The following is a 25,093-nucleotide window of genomic DNA, read 5'->3' as shown; positions in this document are numbered from 1 at the left end:
GCAGGGAGCCCGATATGGGCTCGATCCTTGGATCCTGGGATCATGACCCCAATCGAAGAGAGACACTTAACTTACTGAACCACCCAGGCACCCCTCATGTAAGTTTCTTAAGGAAAGCTTTTGAACAAAGTAGAGAGTTCTATACCTTGCACAACGACTATAAATAAAAAGCTATTGAAGAGGCATGATTTGTTCAGCATAAGAAAATAATTTTTTTCCCCCCAGAGGCTGTATTCCCTGCTTCCCTTTCTCTTAAAAGAAGGAAAATTACATCTCTTATAATTACAATAGCATTTTTTTTTCCTGGGCATTTGGAGTTGGTGCAGTTAAAAAGACCATTTTTTGAGGTTTCATTTTGCTATTTTTAAAACTTATTTTCCTTACTAATTACCCTCTCCCCTCACCAACTTCCCTTGAAAAACCACAGGACAACCTGGTTAGTTTATTTTTAACAAAAACAACATGACTTGGAAATTATGCCTCCGGTAGCTGAGTGAAGTTTTGGACATCTGGACTTCACCACTGCTGATCTTCATCATGGGAAGCTCGTGGTGAGGTTTCATTCTGGCCAGCGTGTGAGGCCAAAAGGCCCCCTGGGAATCCTCCAGGGCACACATTCCTGGGTCTGTGAGCCAAGATGCTCAGATAATGACTCCCCAGGCCACTATTTTTGGGCACCAGGTAGATTGTTCAATATGATACTTTCTTGTTTTTGAAAAAGCCCAAAAAGGGATCCATGTGGGTGAAGTGTGGTTTTTGGAGTGCTTTAACTTCTGCATTTCCTGATTTTTGTTTTTCTCAGTTGGCTGCCAGACACATTACTGAATTTCTCTGGGGTATGAACAAGTTGAGGGACAGACCTTTAAGCATATACAGGAATTACTCATCCACCTTCCGCTGTGCAGCTGCCCGGGTCTCAGTGAGGTTGAGAGAACAAACAAGTATTCATCAAAAGCCTAGGGCTGGGCACAGGGCTGAAGAAAGTTATTTTCAGTGGGAAAAGTCACGAAAGAAGCTTCATTGATCATGCACATAATGAAAAATAGTACAGAGTAGTGGGAAAAGTTGGGTTTTGAAATTAAGCACATTGAGTTGAATCGTCTCTGCCACTTCCTAGCAGAGTGTCTGCGTGTGTCTGTTTCAGTTTCCCCACATGTGAAATGTGGGGAAAAAAAAAAGTAATAACAGCTAATCTTTAGTGTGCACATACTTTATGCAAGCTTCTGTGCCAAGCATGTTGCATATATTGAGTATAAGAGGTGGGGACTATTACCCCAATTTTCAGCCATGAACACTGAAGCTCAGATATGAAACAACTATCCTGCAGGATTGTTAAAGATAATGTAAGCAAGGGACGCCACACGATGCCTAGTGCATGGCAGATATTCTATAAAGAACTGGTTTTAGGGCGCCTGGGTGGCTCAGTTGGTTAAGCCACAGCCTTTGGCTCAGGTCATGATCCTGGAGTCCCAGGATCGAGTCCCGCATCGGGCTCCCTGCTCGGCAGGGAGTCTGCTTCTCCCTCTCCCACTCCCCGTTTGTGTTCCCTCTCTCGCTGTGTCTTTCTCTGTCAAATAAATAAATAAAATCTTAAAAAAAAAAAAAAAGAACTGGTTTTATAAGATATCTTATAGAACTGATAAATTTAGAAGGTCAGATATTTTAAAAATATCAGCCGGGATCATCAGCACGTTATGGGAGCACATGGTTTTCTGATTAGTAATAAAATGTGAGTGAGGAGTTTTGAGGTTCTCACACTTCAGTGACAGTGAGTGTATAAAATTGCAGATTCTGGTCTTTAATCCCTGAAGAGTTTATTCAGTAAGTCTGGAATGCAGCCCAGGTTCTCTGCCTTTCTGACAAGCGGCCATTCATTCCAAAGCAGGTGGTGTGGTTGGAACCTAACTTTGAAAAATATTGGCCTAGTTGAACTCAAATCTCTCCCAGCTCTAAAATTCTGTGTTTGTATGACTTCGCTCTACAATTTTGTGTTTATATGACTTCACATAGTTTTGAAAAATTGGAGAGTGTTTGCTTCATTGCTTTTTAGCCAATTGAAATGCCAGGGGAAATTAGAGATGCTCGAAATAACATGGAGATCTTTTCTCTTTTTGTGGGAAGGTACATTCCAAAGACCAAATTCCCTGTTACTTGTTTGCTCAGTGATGTAAGGAATGACGATTCCCATCTTGACAAAACTGCTCCGAAGTGGATGAGGGACAGTTCCTAAAGAAAGCATAGCATATTAGAAACAATATGTTACCTGTGGAATTGCCATTCTCCTCTATTCCTCTCTAAATAATCCTGAACAGTTGAAATCAAATCACCCTCTGCTCTAAGGAAGTCCTGGCACCATATTGGCAAATTCTTCCTCTGTTTTTGTAGAGTCTGTGCTGATTATTGCCTTTCTTCTCAATAATTGTTCTGTCACTGATAATTAAATCACACCCTCTTGGTTTTATTATAGTCAGTATTCCTGATGAGATTTGAGAAACAGCTACTTGATATCAGCAGATCCAAATTGTGTGTAGCCTGGTTTTCTCTTCCCCCACAACCCTCAGACCTTCCCTCCTCCTCTACTCACCCATACATTGGCCAAAAGTACCAACAAAGATCTCTTCCCTTTACCAGAGGGAGACTGGAAGAGCCAAACTATGTCAGTAATAGTAGAAAAAAAACCACCACTAACTCATCCAGTGCACTCAGCATTTTGGTTAATTTATTCAGCATGGTCCTGTCTCCCACACATCTTGGTTACTTTAGACCTCCGTCCACAGGTTCCACAGACGAGGTATGGCTACAGCACATGAAGAAGTCAAAGTTCTCCCTGTTGAGAAAGTTATCTTGGATATGCTCTGTAACTAGTTGTTTATGCCCCAAAGAAATAACCTTTTTAAAAAGATTTTATTTATTTATTTATTTGATGGGGGGGAGAGTGCCTGCATGCAAGCAGGTGGAGGAGCAGAAGAGGGAGAGGGACAAGCTGACTGTGCTGACCTCGGAGCCTGACATGGGGCTTGAACTCAGGACCCTAAGATCATGACCTGAGCCAAAACCAAGAGTTGGACACTTAACCAACTGAGCCACCCAGGCACCCCTTCATACAGATCATTTTAACAAGCATGGTTATGGCAGACACAAAAGGTCACAGAGTATATGATTCTTTATATTAAATATCCAGAATAAGTGAATTCTGAGAGGCAGAAAGCAGATTGGTGGTTTCCCAGGGGCTGGAAGGAGGAGGAATAGGGAATAACTGCGTAATGGATATGGAGTTTTCTTTTGGGGTGATAGTTTTGGAAGTAGGGGGGCACCTGGTTGGCTCAGTCAGAAGAACATGCGAGTCTTGATCTTGGGGTTGTGAGTTGGAGTCCCATGTGGGGTGTAGAGATTACTTAAATGAGTAAACTTTAAAAAAGTCTGGAAGTGAAGAAAGCAAAGGTGATTAACACCCTGGGACAGAGAAGAGGAGTAGTAATGGGAATGGGAAGGAAGAACTCAGATATAAATGGCAAGTTCACCAACACTTAGGGAGTAGGTGCTAATGGGAACTGAAGGCTGTGGGCACGGCTGTACAAAATTAAGGACCTCTTTATTTCTGAACAGGAGGAAACACAATATGTAGTATAAATTAAAGCATTGCTTTATCTCTAATCAAAAATTAAACCTGAAAAGAAACAAAATGTATGCCATTGCAGGAAACAAAAGGTGTTATTCAAAGCAGAAAGAAACAAGTTGAGTAACAAGTGACTCTACTCTCATTGAGGGAAGGCACCGTGTCTTACTTGACTTTGTAGTCCCAGCAAGGTGCCAGGCATAGATAGTCAAAAGTTGCTGCTGATCTCTCAGCTCCTCTTCTATTTAAGATTTTTTATTTATTTATTTGACACAGAGAGACACAGTGAGAGAGGGAACCACAAGCAGGGGAAGTGGGAGAGGGAGAAGCAGGCTTCCCGCTGAGCGAGGAGCCCGATGCGGGGGGATCATGACCTGAGCCGAAGGCAGACGCTTAACGACTGAGCCACCCAGGCGCCCCTGTCAACTCTTTTTCTAACTATCTAATCCACTTAATCTAAACAATGGTCCTAAGTGTTTGGTATCATTGAGTTCTCCTGAGGCATGGAAAGGTTAGGATCATAATGGCGGAGTTAGGATTTGCATCCAGGTGGTTTAGCTCCAGAGTTTGTGCTCTGAAACACTTGCTATATTTCCCGAAGGAATCAAAGACACAATAATTAAAAGATTGACTAGTCAGCAAACATATGGATTCTCTTTATCCTTCTGAGGAGAGGAAAAAGTACGAACCTCTTTGGCATTTCCAATGTTCTTCTGGCCAGATTTCGTAGCTCTCAACAACTTGGTGTCTCCCAAAAATTCCCCAGTAACCTAGTTCTTGGGTAGTCTATGGCAGTGTGGGAAGGGAAGCACAAGGGCTTTCAGCCTTCATTCATGATCCCAGGTTCCTGGGATCGAGCCCCGCATCGGGGCTCCCTGCTCTGCGGGGAGACTGCTTCTCCCTCTCCCACTCCCCCTGCTTGTGTTCTCTCTCTCGCTGTGTCTCCCTCTGTCAAATAAATAAAAATAAAATCTTTAAAAAATATATTTTATTTGAGGGCGCCTGGGTGGCTCAGTTGGTTAAGCGACTGCCTTCGGCTCAGGTCATGATCCTGGAGTCCTGGGATCGAGTCCCGCATCGGGCTCCCTGCTCGGTAGGGAGTCTGCTTCTCCCTCTGATCCTCCCGACCCTCCCCCCTCTCATGCTCTCTCTCTCTCTCAAATAAATAAATAAAATCTAAAAAAAAATAAAAAATTAAAAAAAAATAAAAAATATATTTTATTTGAGAGAGAGAGAGAGCAATCAGAGGGAGGGGAAGGGACAAGCTGACTCCGCACTGAACACGGAGCATGACCCAGGGCTCAATCTCATGACCCTAGGATCCTGACCTGAGCTGAAATCAGGAGATGGATGCTTAACTGACTGAACCACCCAGTTTACCGTATTTTTAATTCCAATTTTTAAAAAAGTCTAGACTCTCTTACAAACCTTTTGCAACTCATTTATGACCCTTAAAAAACACCTTTGTCTTCAAATCTTCCTTTTGCAGTGGAACCAACATTAACCTGAGTTTTAGCATTCGTGAGTTTGGCCATGGTTCCACTGCACTAAATTTTATGAAGTCAGTGGCACCTCTCCACGGCTCAAAACCTTGTTCTCTGTCAGGAAAAATGGGAGCAATAATCCCTTTAACTGCCCACCGCATGGGGTTGCTCTTAGAATGAAATACGAGATTCATAATAAACAACCTGATAAAAAAAATTTTGAAAGTTAAATTTAATCTGGGCTAGTTGGAAAAGGAGGTGGCATCATGCAAATCGCCATTCACCACAACAAGGACCGAAAAGTTGAGCTCAGGGCCCCAAGAGCTAGGGCATCTACCGAAGGCTGGGCAGGCTGAACAGGTTTCTGGCCAGATGAACCAATCACACCTTCAACCAAGTTGTGCCAAAAAGGTTTGACTCTCTCCAACCAGTCGCCTCGGACCCTTCTGCGGAACATTGGAAGATGAAGCTTCCTGGCCGAGATGACAAAACAGCTGTGGTTGTAGGGACAGTAACAGAGGATGTTGCGTGTGCCCAAGGTGCCAAACTGTATCTGTGTGCACTGCGCATGCACGGCCATGCCCAGAGACGCATCCTCAAGGGCAGAGATGAGGTCCTCGCCTTAGACCAGCTGGCCCTGGACTCCCCCCAAGGGCTGTGGCGCCAGCCCGACCTGCGCTCCCGTCCTCTAAAGGGCTGAGAGATGTACAAGCATTTGGGCAAGGTCTCGTGAAGCGGGCACGGCCACACCAGACCCCTAAGCACATTCCAAGGGACGTGTGTGCCGGAGGTGGAGGGGCCTGTGGGGGGCTACAAAAACTAACCCGAGATCCTGCTCTCTTATTAAAGATTCTGGATGGTGGGGAAAAAAATTTAAATTAGAGACAAACTAGTATTGGTGATATTTACACTCTGCAGGTTTGCACACCTGTCTGCTCAGTGGCTAATCAGCAAGGGTTATCTCATTCTGTTGCAAAGGAAGGAAGAGTAAACCTACTCAAGAACAGTTAGGGAGAAACCAATCCATTTAAGTAGAAAAAAAATCTTACTGTTATATTAAATATATAATATTACAGGTGCTGACCCTTTGGAATACGATCTTGTTCATTCTCAGAACAACTCCGAAGGTAGATGTACTCCCATAAATTTACAGGTGAGCAGCTATTCACTTAGGACACACAACTAGTGAGTGCTACATCAGGACTGGCCCTGAAAGAAACATGAATTCCTTTATGTTGAAATGAACAGGATGATGTAAATATATATTTTATTATACCTAGAACCATGTTGATTTGAGTGTAGGTGCCCCATGCATAGATGCATATATTTTTTAGCTATGTGACAAAAATTATTCCTGCCCTGCATCAGTAGAAGATACTGTGATTCTTATGAATTGTACTTACACATACAGTTTATAATTTATGAATTATTGTACATTACCACTTATTACAATGTGCCTGATCTTCCCCAGTTTTTGTGAAATAATGGCAACATAAGAACATAGTTTAACATTACCGAGCTATAGGGGTGCCTGGGTGGCTCAGTTGTTAAGCGTCTGCCTTCGGCTCAGGTCATGATCCCAGGGTCCTGGGATCGAGCCCCGCGTCGGGCTCCCTGCTCAGAGGGAAGCCTGCTTCTCCCTCTCCCACTCCCCCTGCTTGTGTTCTCTCTCTCACTGTGTCTCTCTCTGTCAAATAAATAAATAAAATCTTTAAAAAAAATTTACCAAGTTATAGATTACCTTCCAGCAAAGTGGTTTCTCTGAAAAACCAGTTGAGGAGTTGTCATTCATGATTTTATATGAACATTTTCGAAGTAATTTTTGTTTTCAACACCTATTGACTTTGAGGTTAACATTACACATTTTCATAAGCTTATTATATTAGTAATACTTTTTGGGACACCTGGCTGCCTCAGTCAGTGGAGCATGTGACTCTCAATCTCAGGGTTGTGAGTTTGAGCCCCACGTTGGGTGTAGATATTACTTAAATAAATCTTGGGGAAAAAAAAACATTTTTTTCCCTTCTTCTGAAAATCTCATCCCTTTTGGGAAATGGATGGGTAGGTATATGAATGTCATTTTATACAAATGGAAGAAAACTTTTTCTGGGCAGTCCTCATTATCCTTCATTGTAACTCATGTGTTTGACCCTTAGGGACAGAACAACATATTAGGAAACAATGTATAATGACACAGTTGATACCTCAATGCCCATCAATCCCTTAAGTGTCATTCAGGTTATTTTCCATTTAACTGTTAGCTTGCATTTGCTCAAAGTTCATCTGTTCTTCTTTTTCCGGGTTAAGGCAAGAGGCGAATCTCACAAATTTAAGACCATCCTGAATTCAGTCCTCATGGTTCATCATGTAAATTTAATAATGTACCCCACAAAGCTACACATATGGTAGGTAAACCTGCAGAAGCAAGGAAAAGGGAGAGGAAGGAGAAAATTAGCTGAGATAGAGAAAAGACCTGCAGGACCCCCTGGGTTAGGAAAAAACCCAGAACCTTCCTAAAGTGATGGGACAAATTGAAAGAAAGAAAAAAAAAACCTTTATCGGCTATTTAAAAAAAAAAAATTGAGGGTTTGAGGTGAAGTGAAGCTCAGTTTGTCAACAGGAAGCTATGGGCTCTGCACCTCTATTTATATAAACAGCATTTGCTTTTTCCATCTTAGGTTCTGCCCAGAAGTTGTTGTCTGACCACTGCTTCTGGCTCTGCTTGACTGGTTTTTAGAAAAAAAAAAAAGAAAGAAAGAAAGAAAAAAACTGTGGCCACATGTTCCTTTCTCTACCACAGAGAACCTCAATAAGTCACTTTCCCTGATGTTTGGTTAGTGAAAATGCTAAATGATACAGGATTTCAATGTTGATTGGAGCGTTGTATTTTTAACCACCTCCCTGAGTTGACAAAACTATGGGGACAGTCCTGCCTCTCTTCTGCTGTGCTCCTGATGTCTTCCCATTCTACCCTGTAAAGTTCCAGGTCTCTCGGGACCTCTTGGCCACACTTTGCAAATTCCCTTTCCCCATCAGATCTGCGAATTCCCATCTTCCAGTGTCCTGGTCCCCTGCCCTGATGCCAACCTGCCATTACTGTCCCATCTGCTAACTCCCCTTCTCTGGTGCTCTTCTGTCTTCTGTTTCTTCTCAGATTTCTTTCTTCACTGGTTTACAGCTGCTTCAGTACCAGAGGAAGGGTAACCTTAAAGGTGGCAAGTTGTTTGCACCTCTACCTGGGTGGAACATAGTTGCTTTGACACAAACACCCTGAGGCAGAGGAGGGAGGAGCCTGTGGCTAGCAGCATCCACCGCTTGATGTCATCAAAAGCAAGGCCCAGAAGTGGGGAGACCAGCTGGGGTTTGCACCATCTGCCTGTGAGTCAAAAGAATACTTAGAGAAAGTGTGCATGGAACTATATTTAGAGTATAGTGCACACTTGAATTTCCCATTCAGGGAGAAAGGAGAATTTTCATAAGCATGCAGTATGGAAAAAGTTAGGCTCAGAGCAGGATCAGCTCAATTTTGGACGAGAAAACAGGAGTAAACCTCATGGGTGGGCAGATGAAGCTGCTATCTTTCAAAGTACCAGAAGGCATTCAATCTCAAAAATTGCTTAAAGATACCTTCTTTTTTAAGATTTTATTTATTTATTTGAGAGAGAATGAGCAAGAGAGCATGAGCAGGGGGAGGGGCGGAGAGAAAGGGAGAAGCAGACTCCCCGCTGAGCTGGGAACCCAAAGACCTGGGGCTCTGATCCCGGGACTCCAGGATCATGACCTGAGCCAAAGGTGAGCTGAAGGCAGATGCTTAACTGACTGAGCCACCCAAGCGCTCCTGCCTACAGATACTTTCACCAAATCCTTTAGTTCCAAGTTTAAAGATGCACTGTTTGGGTTCAAATAATTTTTCATCAAAATATAAATTCCTCACTGAAGAGAGTTATCATTTGTGCTCACCAAGAAAGGGATAATATTAATACCTAAAAGAATAAAAGATTTTCAGATCCTTTCATGGGAGGAGCAAGGAATGAAAACTAGAACATCAGAAATGGGGTGAGGGTAAAAAACTAGAAGGAGGTAAATGAAATTCTGCCAGTGGGCAAGAATACAGAGGGAAAAGGGGCACCTGGGTGGCTCAGTCAGTTAAGGGTCTGCCTTTGGCTCAGGTCATGATTCCAGGGTCCTGGGATTGGGCCCTGCTCAGCAGGGTGTCTGCTTCTCCCTCTGACCCTCACCCCTCTCGTGCTCTCTCTCAAATACCCACCGCTAGTGCACAAGCACTCTGGCATGTGCTCTCTCTCTCTCAAATAAATAAAATCTCAAAAAAAAATACAGAGGGAAAGAACAGGACTGGGCTCCTGGGTGGCTCAGACCATTGAGTGACCCACTCTTGGCTTCAGCTCAGGTCGTTAGATGTACACCCCCATCAACCCAGCCTAGCCCCTTGTAGGGCTCCATGCTCAGCAGGGAGTCAGCTTCGGATTCTCTCCCTCTGCCCCTCCCTCCATGCCCCCCCCTTTCTAAAATAAATAAATCTGGGGGGGGGGAAAGAAAGAAAAACCAGGACCAAATCAACCTCCTGAAACTGATCTGGGACTGTCCTTAGGGAAAAGTTGTGGGGGAAAATAAGAATTTAGAAGCATAAGGAAAGAATGGGAAGCAAGTTAGGAATGTTGGTTTACATATCAAGAGTAAAAAAGGTAGAGAACATAAGAACAATGAGAAATGGGAAAACACTGGAACATGATCCCGTAGAAGAGAAGCAAGAGTAAAGCATGAAGCTTTACCTAGCAAGACTGTTGGGTCCAAAAGGGTAGAAAAGAAAAAGAATTTTCTGATGAATTCAGGAATTTCCTGGAGGAGAGTAAATTTGCTGCGTTGGAGTACCAATGACAAAATTGTGGTGTGAGGAACGATACAATAGAGAATAGTAGACTAGAGCAATACCGGTGTTCCTTTTGCAAAGTGGGATAAAAGCATAAATGGGGGCGGGCACCTGGGTGGTGCAGTCGGTTAAGCCTCCAGCTCTTGTTTTTGGGTCAGGTCATGATTTCTGGGTTATGAGATGGAGCCCTGAGTCGGGCTCCTCACTCAGTGCAGAGTCGGGCTCCTCACTCAGTGCAGAGTCAGCTTGAGATTCTCTCTCCCTCTGCTCCTCTCTACTGCACATGCTCTCTCTAAAATAAATCTTAAAAAAAAAAAAATTAGGGGCGCCTCGGTGACTCAGTCAGTTAGCAAGGGACTCTTGATTTCATTCAGACCGTGATCTCGGTGTCCTGGGATCCGGCTCTGCGCTTAGCGGAGTCTGCTTGTCCCTCTCTCTCTGCTCCTCCCACCCCCCTCACATGCACTCTCTCTGTCTCAAATAAATGAATAAATGAAGTCTTTAAAAAGAAAAAAATTTTTAATAATTTAAAAAGTACAAACTGGCATCATTCTAAACATGAGAAAAAAAAAACAGATCAAAGACCACTCTTCTGAAAAGGAATTAAGAAAAATTTATTTTAAAATGTTTAATTTGCAATATACACAATACTGGGATTGAGGTGCTTTGTGGTGGGAATGCCACCTCATTCAATATACGGTAGGAGGATCATGTTCACGGTGAGATCCTTAAATGATTCTTGGAAATTCTGTGCCTATGAGATTTCTCTACGGTGGGTATAATATTTACTTAATACCTCTATCTATATATGAGGATATTTACTTTTAGAGGCTGTAGAGCAGAGATTACATGCTTTGGGTCTTAGCATTTCTCTTTAATCAGTTGTGCAAATCCAATTAAACTAAATTGTTTCTTAACAGCAAGAGTCTGATGCTATGTAAAACTATGTAAATTTTTTTTCTTTTCTTTTTTTTTTTTTTAAAGATTTTATTTATTTATTTGAGACAGAGAGAATGAGAGACAGAGAGCATGAGAGGGAGGGTCAGAGGGAGAAGCAGACTCCCCACCGAGCAGGGAGCCTGATGTGGGACTCGATCCCGGGACTCCAGGATCATGACCTGAGCCGAAGGCAGTCGCTTAACCAACTGAGCCACCCAGGCGCCCTACATAGTTTTTTTTCAATAGGAAAAGAATCCAACCCTACCAAGCAGAGAGGAATTCTGAGTGTGTAACTTGCCTCAAAGTCTCCTATTTCTTATCTTAGTTGACTTTTGTGGGCTTTTTTGGAAAGTTACTAAGTTATTCAGATAGAAGGATCTATAGTATGTAATTGGTAACTTATAATGGGATTTTTTTCCTTTATGTTGTGGACTGCTGTCTTAATATATTTCTCCTGTTTTGAAGTACACATGGTGGTTATAAATTAAGAGTGCATCTAGGCTTCAAGAAATTCAAATAATGCATTTAAATCTTAAGAATCACAGAATGAAAAGATACCTTAGAACCAACATAAATTTAACCTTGTCGTGTTAGAGATGGGAAATTAGACCTGGCTTACTGGTTTACCTAGTTACTGCTAGAGCCAGGATAAGAATGTAGGTTGTCTGAATATTGTGTTTTACTCTTTCTTATAAACCCATAGGTAAACTTGGTCTGCTTATTAAAATTTAGGTCTGAATGCCCTTCTTAAGCCCCAAATCAGGCTATTCCAGAGTCCATTTGCACGGTAATCTCTACAGATTTTGTTTAGTGATGAGAATGAAAGAAGTAGCACAAATCAAGGAAACTCTGACCAAAGTCAGAAATTATTTCACATGAAATTATCTAATTTGCGAGGGTGGGCAACCCCCATATGACCAAAAATAGGTAAATGGGACTTTGTACCCCTACTTGCCAATTGGACAACTGCATGAAAAAGTGAATAGGGAACCAATGAGTCCCAGTTCCATACATAGCCTACTCCTCTCTCTCTATCCTCAGCCTCTAAACTTAACAGACCTCATCTTGGGTCTTTATATATTGCCAGTACGACTGTGTAACTCTTGGTTCTGGAGAATTGTCTAGGACTACAAAAATTACCATGACTCTTCTCAAAGAAGATCTGAGCAGGCAAATCCAGAAAATAGTTAAAATAAGAGTAAAGAGTGCTATGTAAATGAATGAGGCGTTAATCTAGGAAACTCTTGAAAATCAAAAAAATGGCTAGCCAAAATGGACAGCAACAACTTCTTCCACCCTAAGATTTATTTCAGACAGATTCGGTGGTAAATATTAACCCAAGGTTTATTTTCCTTTGAAATTGTATGTAGAGTGCTTATATATAAGCCACATGGTTATCATTAATCTATGTCTATGATATTGAGAAGCAGCAAAACCATGCAATAATATAGACTTTATGTTATCAGTCTGGATGGAAAATCAGGGAGTGGAAGCAAAAGCTAGACACTGCAAAGGGATTGTTTTAAGAAATACTACTGTCTGTGGGTTAGTGGACATTGGTTGGACAAGAAGGAGTTCCCTCTTGTTAGAGCATTCTCTTCCACCCACCCACGCATTCTTCTTTCCTCTTCCTTGATGATCACAGACCACTGGGTCTCTGCAAATTCACATTTTCACATGGAGGAAGTCGGAAGTAGTTGGAGCGACGGAGTCGCCTTGGGGGTAAACCAGCCATCTGACGGCAAAGTTCATCTAGAAGAGAAGCAGAGCATAATGGGGTGGGACTGCAAAAAAATAACAAAGAATCCTGTTTAAAGAGAAAGAGAAGACCCTAGGGTGCTGTAGTGAAAGACTGAAGAGAAATAGATCTGGGCTAGAACCCCAGATGTGCAGCTCACTGGTTATTTCTTACTTACTAGAAAGTTTCTTAACTTTGCTGAACCTCACTGTCCCTTCCAGTATAATAAGCATGAAATACCTGCCTCAACAGTGTAGTTGTGAGTATTAAAATGAAATAATGTATGCAAAGTACCTAGCACAGGTGGCCAGTAAATTTTAGGTTCCTCTGTATACCTAGCTCCCAATTCTTATAATCATGGATTTATTAATAGCAAAAAAAAAAAAAAAGAGATTCAATCATTCACAATATATTTAAGTGTTTACTGTGTGCAAATAGCTAATTTTAGTAAGTCCCCTGAGACATTTGAAAGTGCCTAGAGTCCCAAATACTCATCCTCAGTCTCAAGGTGCTTCCCTTGCAGGTGGCTTGCACAACGCCAATGGGGGCAAGTAGCAAGTTTCCTTCTGCGAAGTTAACTACAGCTCTTACTCAGGAGCTCAGTGCAAGATGGGCTGCTGAGTCAGAAGGGGCTGTGTCTGTGGTTCCTTCACCAACCACACTTATCGTTTGGGGCTGGCCATAGGGGAGGTGAGAAGTATCTTTGTTCCCACAATGCACGGTTTATAACCACACACTTTGGACCCTTGTAATCGTTTTTATAAAGGTTTTCTACCCTTGTTTACTTCTAAATTTTCACAATAAGTAATTTAAATGGTTCCTGGCATTGGTAGACTGTTTAAATGTTGCCAACTTCTAAATATCCAGTTTGTTTTTTTTTATTTACTTATAGGCTCTATATAGACATCAGTGTCTCCAAATTAGTGGATTTTTTTTTTTTTTTTACAAAGTTTTTCCTTTATGAACATGGCTTCCAACTATTAGTCTATTGTTTGTAATGGCTGACTTGGCCTTTTTTTAAGTTTTCATTTTTTTTCAGTAATCTCTATAACCAATGAGTGGCTCAAACTCATGAACCCAAGATCAAGAGTTGCTTGCTCCCCAGACTGAGCCAGAAAGCTCTATGTATAGGAGAGGTTGGGGGTTACAACCTAGCTGGAAAGAGACCCAAGCATACTTTTCTTATATATTAAGCATACTTCTTTACTTAGATTGCTTATTTAGCATAACTGGGTGGAGCAGGGATTGATGAGGTTTAAGGAGGTGGCCTAAAGCCGTCCTCAGAAGCCAGACCTTGGATCCATTAGGACCATGTTTCTACTCACCTCTCTCATAACTGCCCCTCCCCACTAAAACCCAGACATCATCTTACCTTTCATAACTTCGTGTTCTTTACAGACAAGACGAGAGCAGATCTCATTGTTGATGATGTACATACGTCGTAAACTGCCATAGTCCCAGTAACATGGTTAAGGAAGGAGATAGAACAAAGCATTGTGGGGGAGAACTAGACTAGGCCAAGGGTGCCTGCTCAACTCCTGTATTCCCCACTCTCCCTATCTGTTCTCCTCCTCTCTGGATTTCCTTAATTATTTTGGATCACTTTTTTCCCTCCCAGAGGAGTGCAGGGAATGGAATGGTATTATTCTTAGTGATACTTTACACACTCCACCTAGAGTCAAGTTTAATACTCCTCCCCACTATTTTCTACCTTTAGAGTTGGATCTTATGCTTCAGCCTTTTTCTATGAGGTAATAGGTTCACTGTGCCAGTATTTCTCTCATGACTGTCCCTTCCCCAGCCCTGATCTCACTTGCCTTCTGGCATCTAGTCTTATTGGTCAGTCTGTTCTCCATATACCTCAATTCAGACTCCAGGTTCTATCTGGCACCAGCAGGAATAGCTAGGAGGATCATGTTAAGAACTTCTGTGCCACCAAAAACTGAAATCCCATGATGGGTGCTCATTAAACAGTTACTGACATGAAAATACGACCATGGATGATGCTTTCTGCATATCCTGGGATCCCTTACCTTGTGAAACATAACTGATGAATGCATTGCTTGACTGGTCGATGCACAGAGTAGAGTCTCGTGCAAGCGAATTTTTCATCCCGGCAATCTGAAGAAGTCAAACACAGAAAACAGGGATAAACAAAGGATTCAAGAGATGGAAGAAGGTAGATAAAATGGGGAAAAAATACAAAGTAGTCTCTACACAGAATCATTGCAGTTTGGGGAATGCCCTCCCTGTTTACCAAAAGAGAACGGTAGGAAATTGGCTGAAATAAAATTTAGGTGCTTTCCTACCTGGAAGCAGAAGTTGATAAAATAATCTTTGAGGGTTCTTCTAGGAAAGTCTTTCTAGGGTTCTCCAGGTGGCCGTATGAAATATAAAATTGAGGTGCTTTTAACCCCATTCTAAAGAATCAGAATTCTTAGGTGGGTAATAGTTTCTATTTTAGCAGTTTCCAGTCCTAGATGCACATCAGAATCAGTACAATAGAGAGAGCAACTTTGGCCATGACAACTCAAGTAATATTGGGTCCTTGCAGTTACTTCCCAACTCACTAACCACCACAGAAAGTCCGAATCTAGTTTAGGAAGAGGATTCTTTCAGGATCATCCAACAGTGGTCCCATCTTTTCCCCATGAGATTGAAGATAGGAGCTCATAAAAAAAGAGTAGGAATGAAGAGCACTAAAAATATTCTTTGAGAAAGAACTGGAAGCAAACTAGAAGGTATACCAAGTATCCTCCAAAAATAAGGAGGTGTGAATCCCCAAGAAGAAGGCTGAGGAAGAAGACATGCAATCATACCTGTTGTGGTATTTTTATCAGTAGGAGAAGCTGGAAGGCAGAAATTTTATTCAGTTATTACCAGTTCCAGTAGTCACACCTCTACAACTGTCATGTCGCCTCACTTATAAATAAAAAACAAATGAGTTGCTAAGCTTTAGCAACTTCTAACAGAAAACCCACAATGGGCTGTTCCACAAAATTGGAGAGGTTTGGAATTTAGGATAAGAATTCTGATTTTGCCTTTCTCCTCTTCTAAAATTGAAAAATTGATTTTCATTGTGTCTTTGTTTTGTTGACAAGAAGCAAATTTAGTAGGGACACAAGGCAAGGAGCCATATGCCCAGAAGAGATTCATCCTACAGCTAAGGGAGAAAAGATTGTAGAAGCTCTTACTCATAAAAGAAAATTTCTTTGTAAATCAAATATGTCATCATGAGTTCTTGGATAAAAGTTACTCAGCAAAGAATAGCAAAGGTCACAGCCATAGCCAAACTTAATCTAAGGTCAAGTTAAATATGGGCCTAACTTGTAGAATGAATAAGTCAAGGAGTAAGATGAATCTTGGGAAGACACTAACCACGGGAGTTATGTGTCAAAATGCCATTGGAAGAGTTGTCGATAGATAGAATACTATGGGAAGTATGCTAGGTGATCTCATCTGTCCCCTGGTTTCAATTGCAGGTTTAAATCCTGAGAATTCTCAGACTTCTCCTTCCAGCCCAGATCTCTTCTAAGCTCCAGACTTCTAGAAAAGCCACCTGACATTTTATGGAAGAGTTTGTGGATTTTTCCAAGATCCTTCAAATCTAACATCTTAAACTGTCCTATCTTTCCCTTCACTGATTCAAACTGTTCTTCAGTGAATGGTCCCACCATCTACACAACAGGACACTGGACCTCATCTCAACAGTCCTCTTTCACGGCTCACACTTAATTCTCCCTACCTCCACCTCAGTGAGTTCAGGCCATCATCTTTTATTGGGACTAGGGCAATAGCATCCTGGCTGGATTTCCAATTCACAAATCTGATGGGAACCTTTCTTTGTCTAAGCTATTCTGATGGGTTTTTATTTCCGTCCTAAGCCTTCTCGCATAGTGTTTTCTTTACCCAAAAGCTCTTCTTCCTCGTTACTCGATTCACTTCTACTTGTCGTTCAAGAAGCAACTTAGTGTGCCCTCCACAGAAGCCTTTCTTAAGCCCCAGCACTGAATACTCCAGGACTCTTTTTAGTGTCTGTTACTTACCCTGATTACGGCATTTTGTAAAACTGAATAAAGTTACCCATTTGTTTATCTTGTGGATTAGACAAAAAATATCAAGTAAAAGGAAGTCAGTTTTGTTCATCTTTATATTCCTGGTACTCAGTAGTAGGTTTTCAGTAACTATTTCTTCAAAATCTAATTTCTGTCTCATTTTCTCACATCCTACCACTCGTTTCTTGTAGATTTTGCCCTATTCATTAAAAAAAAATTTTTTTCCTCAATGTGCCAAGTTCTATTTTGTGTTCAAATCTTTGAACATACTGCTCCCTCTTTGACTGCCTGACTGGCTCCAATTCTTTTTTCGAGAATCGGTTCAACCATTACTTCTAGGAAGTTTCCCTTCAGCTTCCCAAACATTGATCTGTTTATATATTTGTCTTGCCTTTACCCACCCAGGCTTGGAAACTTTGAGGAAAAGATGACACGTTGGTATTTTGTACGTCAAACACCCAGCACAGCCCCTGCTTGTTAGGGGACAAAAATGTCATTAATTTAAATTGAACTGTTGGAAGAATGTGCTACATAAACTGTAGTCCTCTCTGTGTCGGATCCTTCACCAGCTGTACTGCCTTCCGTAATGGGCTCTGGGGAAAGCCCAAAGTGGCCCCAGTGGCCCTGGGATCGCAGATCTGAACTCACCCAGGTCATCTGTGGAAGGCTCGATATCAGCCAGAACTGAAAAGGCACAAAACAGCAGGTATGAGGAGGGCTTTGAACTGGCAAGGGGGAAGGCACAGGAGAAAAAGGAAGAATGAAGGGGCGCCTGGGCGGCTCAGTCGGTTAAGTGGTTAAGCATCTGACTCTTGGTTTTGGCTCAGGTCATGATCTCAGGGTCTTGAGATCAAACCCCGGGTCAGGCTCTGCACTGGGCCTGGAGCCTGCTTCCGATTCTCTCTCTGCCCCTCCCCCATTATAAAAAATAAAGACTGAAAAAAAGGGAGCTTGGCGGTATGGGGCAAAGTCAAGGCTATGGCTGGATTTGTGTATTATATCCAAGGGAATAGAGTTAATTGTTAAGTAATTGTGAAATTTCCTTTTGAAGAATATTTGGCCTACTGACATTATACTTTATTATACATGCCTTATTTTAGCTATTCATCCACTTTGTTTCATCTTTTTAGAGGAATGGGGACTCTCTTTTTATCCCACTGTCACTGGACAAAATACCCCCAATTCCTCTATCCCTTTCTTAGATAAAAATACAGGATTAATTCAAAAGCTGGGAAAAATAATTATGGATATTAACAATCATGCCATTTTAAAAGCGGTAGTAAAACTTACCTGTTTCATCTGTAGAGGGCTCGTTCACCAGATCTGCAAAGATACAACACAAAGAATAAAAAAAACACAGGCAGGAAAAGTGGGAAAGGGAAGCAGGATAAAGGGATGATCTAAAAGGAGGCAAGAAAGATTGAAGTGAAAGGATATGGCCTCTTGGGCCCCTGTAAGGGACTTTCAGGAAGGAAGTGGGAGAGAAAACATGTTCACAGCATCAGTGGTATCCGAGACGCTAGGGTCTGCATGAGCTCAGAGTGCCCACTAACGTCTCTCTACTCCTCATTTATCTTTGTACAGACATCTCAATCCTATTCCCAGTTTGAAAACGAAGAAATAAAAAGGATAGCTTACTAGGATCTTCTGTGAATGGTTCTGGAGTCGCTGGAGTCACATCATCTGAATAAAAAAAAAAAGCAGAAAACATTTTTAATAATTTTTTAAAAATTTTATTTATTCATTTATGAGAGAGAAAACAAGAGCAGGGGGAGGGGCCGAGGGAGATGGAGAAGCAGACTCCTCGCCGAGCAGGGACCTTTTTATCTGGGGCTCGATCCCAGGATCCCTGGATCATGACCTGAGCTGAAGGCAGACGCTTAACCAACTGAGCTGCCCAGGCACCCCAGGAAACATATTTTTTGAGCATTCTCTGTCCCCCTCCCATTCTTGTACTCCCAGTGAGTGAAACCTGTCTATCACAGTTGCCAACACGTAGCAAGTATCCCACAATTGGTTTTCATTGTTTGCTTCCCAACCTGAGTCCTTTCCCCCACAACCCAATGTCACAGTTTCCCACTTCCATGAATATACCCATACTGTCCTAGCCTAGAATATCCTTTTCCCTTTGTCTCCTTTACGTATATGCCCATCAGATAATCCTCCACAGGCATCCCCTTCTTCAGTTAGACTTTTAAGTTTAGGAATAGAAGAATAACATATTTCATTGTCCTACCAGATAATACGATAATAGCTAATTTGGGTTTACTATATGCCAGGCACTATTTAAAAAATCTGTTTTTTACAGATGATACAATTGAGCACCGGACAAGTAAATAATTTACCCAAGGTCATACAGCTTGTTGGCAGTACAATGGATTGATGACTTCCTTGCAATACTTATTTTAAGTGAAAACTGTCTTTACCAAAGACACTGATTTCGATAATGACAGGTTTGAAGTAATTGGATATCAGTTTGCTGATATGCTTACATGAAAGTATGTTCACCAAAGGTGATGTTGATGATTTTCTGATGCTCAGAAGTGAGGTGAGAAGAGGGGAGGGGATGTTTGTAGAGAATACTTGCAGTTGATCATTGGAAAGTAAAGGCAAGAGGAGAAATAAAAATAAATGGTCCAGGGCTTAAGGTGGAATCTATTAAGATACACTAAGAAAACTGTATCTGAAACTATAAATAACAGCACTACCTGAAACAAATTGTCTCAGCTTTAAAAAGCAAAATAGGGGCGCCTGGGTGGCTCAGTCGTTAAGCGTCTGCCTTCGGCTCAGGTCATGATCCCAGGGTCCTGGGATCGAGCCCCACATCAGGCTCTCTGCTCAGCGGGAAGCCTGCTTCTCCCTCTCCCACTCCCCCTGCTTGTGTTCCCTCTCTCGCTGTGTTTCTCTCTGTCAAATAAATAAATAAAATCTTTAAAAAATAAAAAAATAAAAAAATAAAATAAATAAAATAAATAAAAAGCAAAATAACAATGCAGTGTTCACATCTAAATATTTAATAAATATCCTATCTATAATTATCCTTTGTTGTAGATGACTTATCGTCATAATCTGGTTCGCCCACCAGGGGTCAGCAAATTCAGTTTGCTTTGAACTTTTCCCTTAAACTTCAGCATCTAAATGCCATGTTTAGTCTGGAGAAAATAGCATTTTTATACAGCATGCCAGAGCTATGGATCATTGTGGCAGAGGCAAAACGCAAATAATATATTCTGAAGCAATCTCCCCTGCTAACTGCTTACATCAGCCTCTTTAAAAAAAAAAAATTCCAGGTAGAAAGTTATCAGATTTAGCTTTCGCATTTCAGAAGAAATTTTGGTAAAAGAAATCCAAGTCTGTTCCCATCCCCCAGGACGTTGGAAAAACCACTAGCCCAAGTCATTCCAAAAACCGTTAAGAGGGGCGTGGAACCTCTCCAGGGTGTAGCCCAGTGCCTCCAGTTCCCTTCCTCCCTAGCTGCATTCCAGTACAGAAATGCAAGTGATCCAGGGGCAGAGCAGAGGGGTTGAGAGTGAGTCCTTGCTGTCACCTCAGAATTTCTGGATAGAGTACTGGTTTTCAGTATATTCCTCGGATTATCCACCTTTTCCATGAGCTACCACTGTATAAATGCTTATCTAGGATTCATCTTCCCTGAAAAGAAATCTTAAGTAGGCAATTTCTTTTTAAGATTTTATTTATTAGAGAGAGGGCACCCCAGAGTATGCGCACAAGCGGGGGTGGGGGGCAGAGGGAGAAGCAGGCTCCCCTGCTGAGCAGAGAGCCCCATGCGGGGCTCTATCCCAGGACCCCGAGATCATGACCTGAGCCAAAGGCAGACGCTTAACCGACTGAGCCACCCAGGTGCCCCTTAAGTAGTCATTTTAATATCACATTTCTGCTAGGAAACCATCCCAAACTTGTAGACAAGGACTAGACCTTAACCAGCCTAGAGAAACGAATGCAAAATTTTTTTTGCTAATGCTGAACTCTGATGTAGATTCAGAAAGTTCGGGATTCAGACCACTTTAGCCACAGCAGATTAAAAAAAAAAATTGTGTTTCTATATTTTTATCTTCTGTACCAGGATGCACAGCAAGAAATTACATTGTGCCCCAATGCACACATAGAAAATTGAAACAAGTTTAAAAAGATAATGCTTTACTCTTGCAGTGTACTCCATTTTTATTTTAGTCTGTACTAATTCATTAAAAATTAACCATTGTGATCTGCTAATTTGATTTTATGGTCCATTAATGTGCTCTCAAGGGTTGGGAAAAGTAAGAGATGAATTGTCATAAGGTTGAATGTCTGGAGGCAGAGTGGAGATGTTTGATTGGAGTTTCCATCATTGAACTGGAGGAAGTGGCTGCTTGGAAGCCAAAACTTTTGGGTTCTGTCCATTTAGTGCCAGAATTTCGCTGCAGTACTGAGCTGACTTTTTATTCTGTCTGCATGTTAGCTTCTCCATTGTTACATGGATAGGAAAAAGCCCTGTTAGGATTAGTGGCATTTTCTGAGTGAGATAAGAGCCGTATATAGGAGAGTGGAAATAAGAGATGGGCCATAGAGGAGGGTTGGGACAAGGTATTTCAGTTGTTAAAAAGTAAGAAGATTTTGTGAACAGGATAATAGGATTGTGGAAACTGGTGAGTTAGATCCTATTTTCCACACTTTGGCAATGTGTCTCTCTGTTATATTACAGGTTCTTTAACTCTGACCATTCATCAGTATTCTTTAACTCTGACCATTCATCAATATTCTTTAACTCTGACCATCTACATTATCTTTTTTTTTTTTTATTTGAGAGAGAGAATGAGAGAGAGAAAGAGCATGAGAGGGGGGAGGGTCAGAGGGAGAAGCAGACTCCCCGCCGAGCAGGGAGCCCGATGTGGGACTCGATCCAGGGACTCCAGGATCATGACCTGAGCCGAAGGCAGTCGCTTAACCAACTGAGCCACCCAGGCGCCCCCCATCTACATTATCTTGATAACCCCAGCAGATAGGGTGCCTGGCTGTCTCAGTTGGAAGAGCATATGACTCTTGAATCATGGGGTCTTGAGTTGGAGCCCCACACTGGGGGTAGAGATTACTTAAATGTATATTTTTAAAAAAACCACAGAAGAGCCCAGCTCCAAAGGTTTACCTACCTCCTCGTTGACCACCGACTCCTAGTGGTGTCCAGTCTGTACCAAAGGACAGAGAAGAGGGATCAATGACTCCAGCTGTACACCCCATAAAGCTCTTATAAGATGAACCAGAAAATGATGGGAAAATGGTTGTACTTTATTTTTCTGCGTTTTCTTTCTATACAGTCCAATACAAAATTACTCAGACCATTAGTGCTGACATGGAGACACTCAGGAAAAATAAGTTCCTGAGAATAAAGCCCTGCTTTGGCAAGCCCCGACTCGGGATGCCCTTCCCCCTCATCCCCTAGCAGAAGGAGTGGGGTCCTGTTCAGCTGTAGGGCCCAGCAGCCTTCTAATGTGTCCCATCCCAGCCCCACAGCCATCGTACTAGCTACACTCCGAACAAGGCACAACACGATTTTCTCACAGTGTGTATCTGGCAGAATGAGAAAATAGAGCAGGATTTCTTCAAAGTCCCGAGATTCACTTTCTGTGGCGAGGCTTTCAGCTCTGTTCTGTGACGTCTGTGATGGCTTTTCTTGAGCATATAGCTTGGCACAGGTTTGTGTGCCTGTGAATACATTTGTGTGTATGCTGGAGCTAGTGTGGGGTAGGTGTGAGTGTATATAGTCCCACTGTTCCCCGTCATGCATTGCATTTGGTCCAGTTTCTTACTAGCTGTCTCCATATGGTTGAGAAGGCATTTGTGTATCAGCTTCTCTGTCTTCTGTTTGCTCGTACATTTTTGTGTGTGTGACCCTCGTTTGGGGTTAATAGGCATTTATTTGTGTGGATCTTATATTCATAACTCTCCAGTTACTTCCCGAGTCTGATGGTCTCATCCCAGCCCTTGCTTTTCAGACACAAATCTGTCCTTTAATAGCGACTCTAGAACTCCGTAGCAAGCACCTCTGCTCCTGGTCCCCTTCCGCATCCCGCCCTCCAGTAACGTCCACGGCCATGCGCACCCAGGAGCAGGCACCGTAGGGAGGAAAGATGAAAGGTCGGGACTCACCGGAGGGGAGGATGAGTGCGGTCAGGAACAGCAGCACCCTGGGTCCCAAGAGCAGCATATCTAACGGCTGTTGGGAGAGTGGAGGCTGTAATGCTCGGGACACATCAGCATTGAAGTCCAAGCACGCATACCTCTAGGGCCCCTGTCTCTTCGTCTGTCCAGGGCTTTTCCTGGTCCCCGTGTGACACCAGCCCTTTTCTCTTTTCACCCATCATTTGTTTCTCCTTCAGATTCACTTCTTTTTGATCCCTCACCGTTATTCTCATTCGCATTCCTTTTTTCTGCCAAGTCAGAGGAAACTATATAGTCTAAATGGTGCGTGTTTGCCCCTATTCTGTGGCCACTTTCACCCCCAGTGTCTGATCTTCCTTTTTGGTATCTGGCCTTTTAATTTCCTCTGCTTATCTTGGTGGTATCTTGTCTGTCTAATTTCATGGATAAATGGGATATTCGCTCAATTCCAAGTCAGTGACATTCCCCATTGCCCCCCTCTGGCTTTCAGTTTCAACACACACTCACACACACACACTCTGTCTGTCTAGGGTTTTGTACAATCAGAGAACTCACTGTGTATTTTTCCTCTGCTCTTTCCACCGAGTCCTTTGGCTGCTGAATGTGCCTCTCTCCTTCTCACGCTGTTTCTACTTTGGCTGGAGAATAGGATGAACAGGGCCACTCCCTGGGAAGGACTTCAAATTTGGCTGTACTCTGAAACAACGAGATGAGGGAGAGCGAGAGAGAGCGAGAGAGAAAGCAAGGCTAGAGGAGTGTGATGAGGCGGGAATGAGAAGGGGCTGGGGATTTACAGTCACTCACACCCTCATTCCAAAGGTTATGACCACACCAGTGAGTGGTACTGCTATTCCCTGGGAGGCCTGGCTCCCGCTCACAAACGCCTTTCTTCCATGAGCTTCTTTTCCCTCTTGGAACATGGCCCCAGCCCCCAGCCCACCTCTGCCTTGGGTTCCTTCTTACCTAAATAGCTCCATCTCATCTTTGGACAGTCTGCCCCTTCTGTGGCCATCTTCCAAGTTTGAATCATTCTTCCATCTTCTCTCACTTTTTCGACATTTGTCTCTTCAACACCAACAAATTCCTTTATATCCCTGTATTTGTCTCTCTTTTTTCCTCTTTCTTGAGGATTTCTTTAAGAATGTGGTCCTCCTCATCCCAATCCTATTTATTCCATATTCAGAGACACACAGACACCACATGAATTTTGTTCAAGAGGAGGCTTGGCTGTTAGAAAAAGTTGAAAAATATAGTACCCTCTGAATCCTTTTGAAATGTGGAGGAGCTCTGTGAGAAGACATGTCAGCCTTCTTCTGTCTTTTGGCTTTGCTTAGGTTTATGCTCAGAATCTTGGTTTCTGGAATGTTCAGGACAAAATGCCATTAGAAGTCTAAAGAAAATGGGGAGCCAAGCTCACCTTGCTTGCGTTATTTTCCAACAGTACTTTCCCCCACATCATGTAATATGTAGATAACACTTTCTCTGATCCAGAAGTTTTAAAGTCTTTGTATTTGCTCTTACTCACTGAAACCTAGTGGTTAGACTGGTAAAAATATTTCCACTTTTTTTTTTTTTTAATATTTCCACTTTGAAGGGAATAAATTTAAATTACAGAAACGCAAATCTGAGGAATCATTGACCTGATGTGCATTTACTGGTGTGTAAGTTTCACGTTCTCTGTTAGCTCCTTGAGTCTACATTGTATATCTCCCTGAGGAGCTAAATTAGAGGAGAATACAGGTAGACAGAGCAGATCATGTTTAATAGAGTACAGACTAGAAAAGGAAAAAGAGTAAGAAAAAGAAGGGAAGGAGGGAAAGAGAGGAAGGAAGGAAGCTAGTTAGCTGGGAGGAAGGGAGAGCAATGGACATAATCAGAAATAAGGAAACAGCACCTTTGGCTCTGCCCAAGGAGTGATCAATACATGTTCCATCTCTAAGATCCATGGATTCTGGTCAGTCTCTAGAACAAAGCTGAGTACCAAACCCAGCTCTTTCTCATCTGCCTGGCCGAGAACTTGCTCTTCGCCCATCTGCTCTGCAGCGAGAGTGCAGAGGTGGAAAACAGATGTGATTCTAGTCTGTGAGAGTCAGGGAAAGGAAAGACAGGGAGGTGGGGGTGGGGAAAGAAACAAAAGCCAGATGCAAAGCAGAGCTAAGGCAGAACATAGAATAGAGAGCTTAGAACAACAATCATGTTTTCCATGAAGCTCAGGCA

At 42.3% G+C, this 25,093-nt stretch overlaps 2 protein-coding genes across 3 annotated transcripts in view; one reads left to right on the top strand and one right to left on the bottom strand.

The window, feature by feature from the left end:
* The window catches only part of RIMKLB (ribosomal modification protein rimK like family member B), a 153,228-nt gene that overhangs the window by 37,321 nt on the left and 90,814 nt on the right, over positions 1–25,093 (top strand). The gene's annotated exons all lie outside the window — the stretch shown is intronic.
* MFAP5 (microfibril associated protein 5) lies at positions 12,254–23,640 on the bottom strand. Of its 2 annotated transcripts, XM_045873903.3 has the most exons (10): positions 23,432–23,637; positions 22,865–22,931; positions 21,868–21,903; positions 18,359–18,403; positions 18,011–18,043; positions 17,369–17,404; positions 15,485–15,514; positions 14,699–14,786; positions 14,038–14,111; positions 12,254–12,679 (listed from the first exon to the last, which is right to left on the bottom strand). In XM_045873903.3, exons 2-10 carry the CDS (start codon positions 22,920–22,922, stop codon positions 12,567–12,569), a joined length of 513 nt encoding a protein of 170 aa, XP_045729859.2. In that variant the 5' UTR covers positions 22,923–22,931; positions 23,432–23,637; the 3' UTR covers positions 12,254–12,566. The 2 variants fall into 2 exon arrangements, with proteins under 2 accessions (XP_045729859.2, XP_045729860.2); XM_045873904.3 differs by lacking the exon at positions 17,369–17,404 and having other exon boundaries at positions 23,432–23,640.

This window comes from Mirounga angustirostris, unplaced genomic scaffold (assembly GCF_029215605.1).
Source record: "Mirounga angustirostris isolate CCGP_5_RB_7025 unplaced genomic scaffold, mMirAng1.0.hap1 SCAF_5, whole genome shotgun sequence".
Taxonomy (NCBI): domain Eukaryota; kingdom Metazoa; phylum Chordata; class Mammalia; order Carnivora; family Phocidae; genus Mirounga; species Mirounga angustirostris.
The sequence above is the reverse complement of the archived record's forward strand: the minus strand, read 5'-3'. Positions and strand labels throughout refer to the sequence as shown.

Bases quoted from the DNA above. Each gene is read 5' to 3' on its own strand.
- MFAP5 (XM_045873903.3), bottom strand. From the start codon at position 22,922: ATGCTGCTCTTGGGACCCAGGGTGCTGCTGTTCCTGACCGCACTCATC. The intron at 21,904-22,864 runs GTGAGTCCCGAC...CCTTTGGTACAG, and splicing joins CGCACTCATCCTCCCCTCCG to ACTGGACACCACTAGGAGTC. The intron at 12,680-14,037 runs GTAAGATGATGT...CTTCTCTTCTAG, and splicing joins AGAACACGAAGTTATGAAAG to ATGAACTTTGCCGTCAGATG.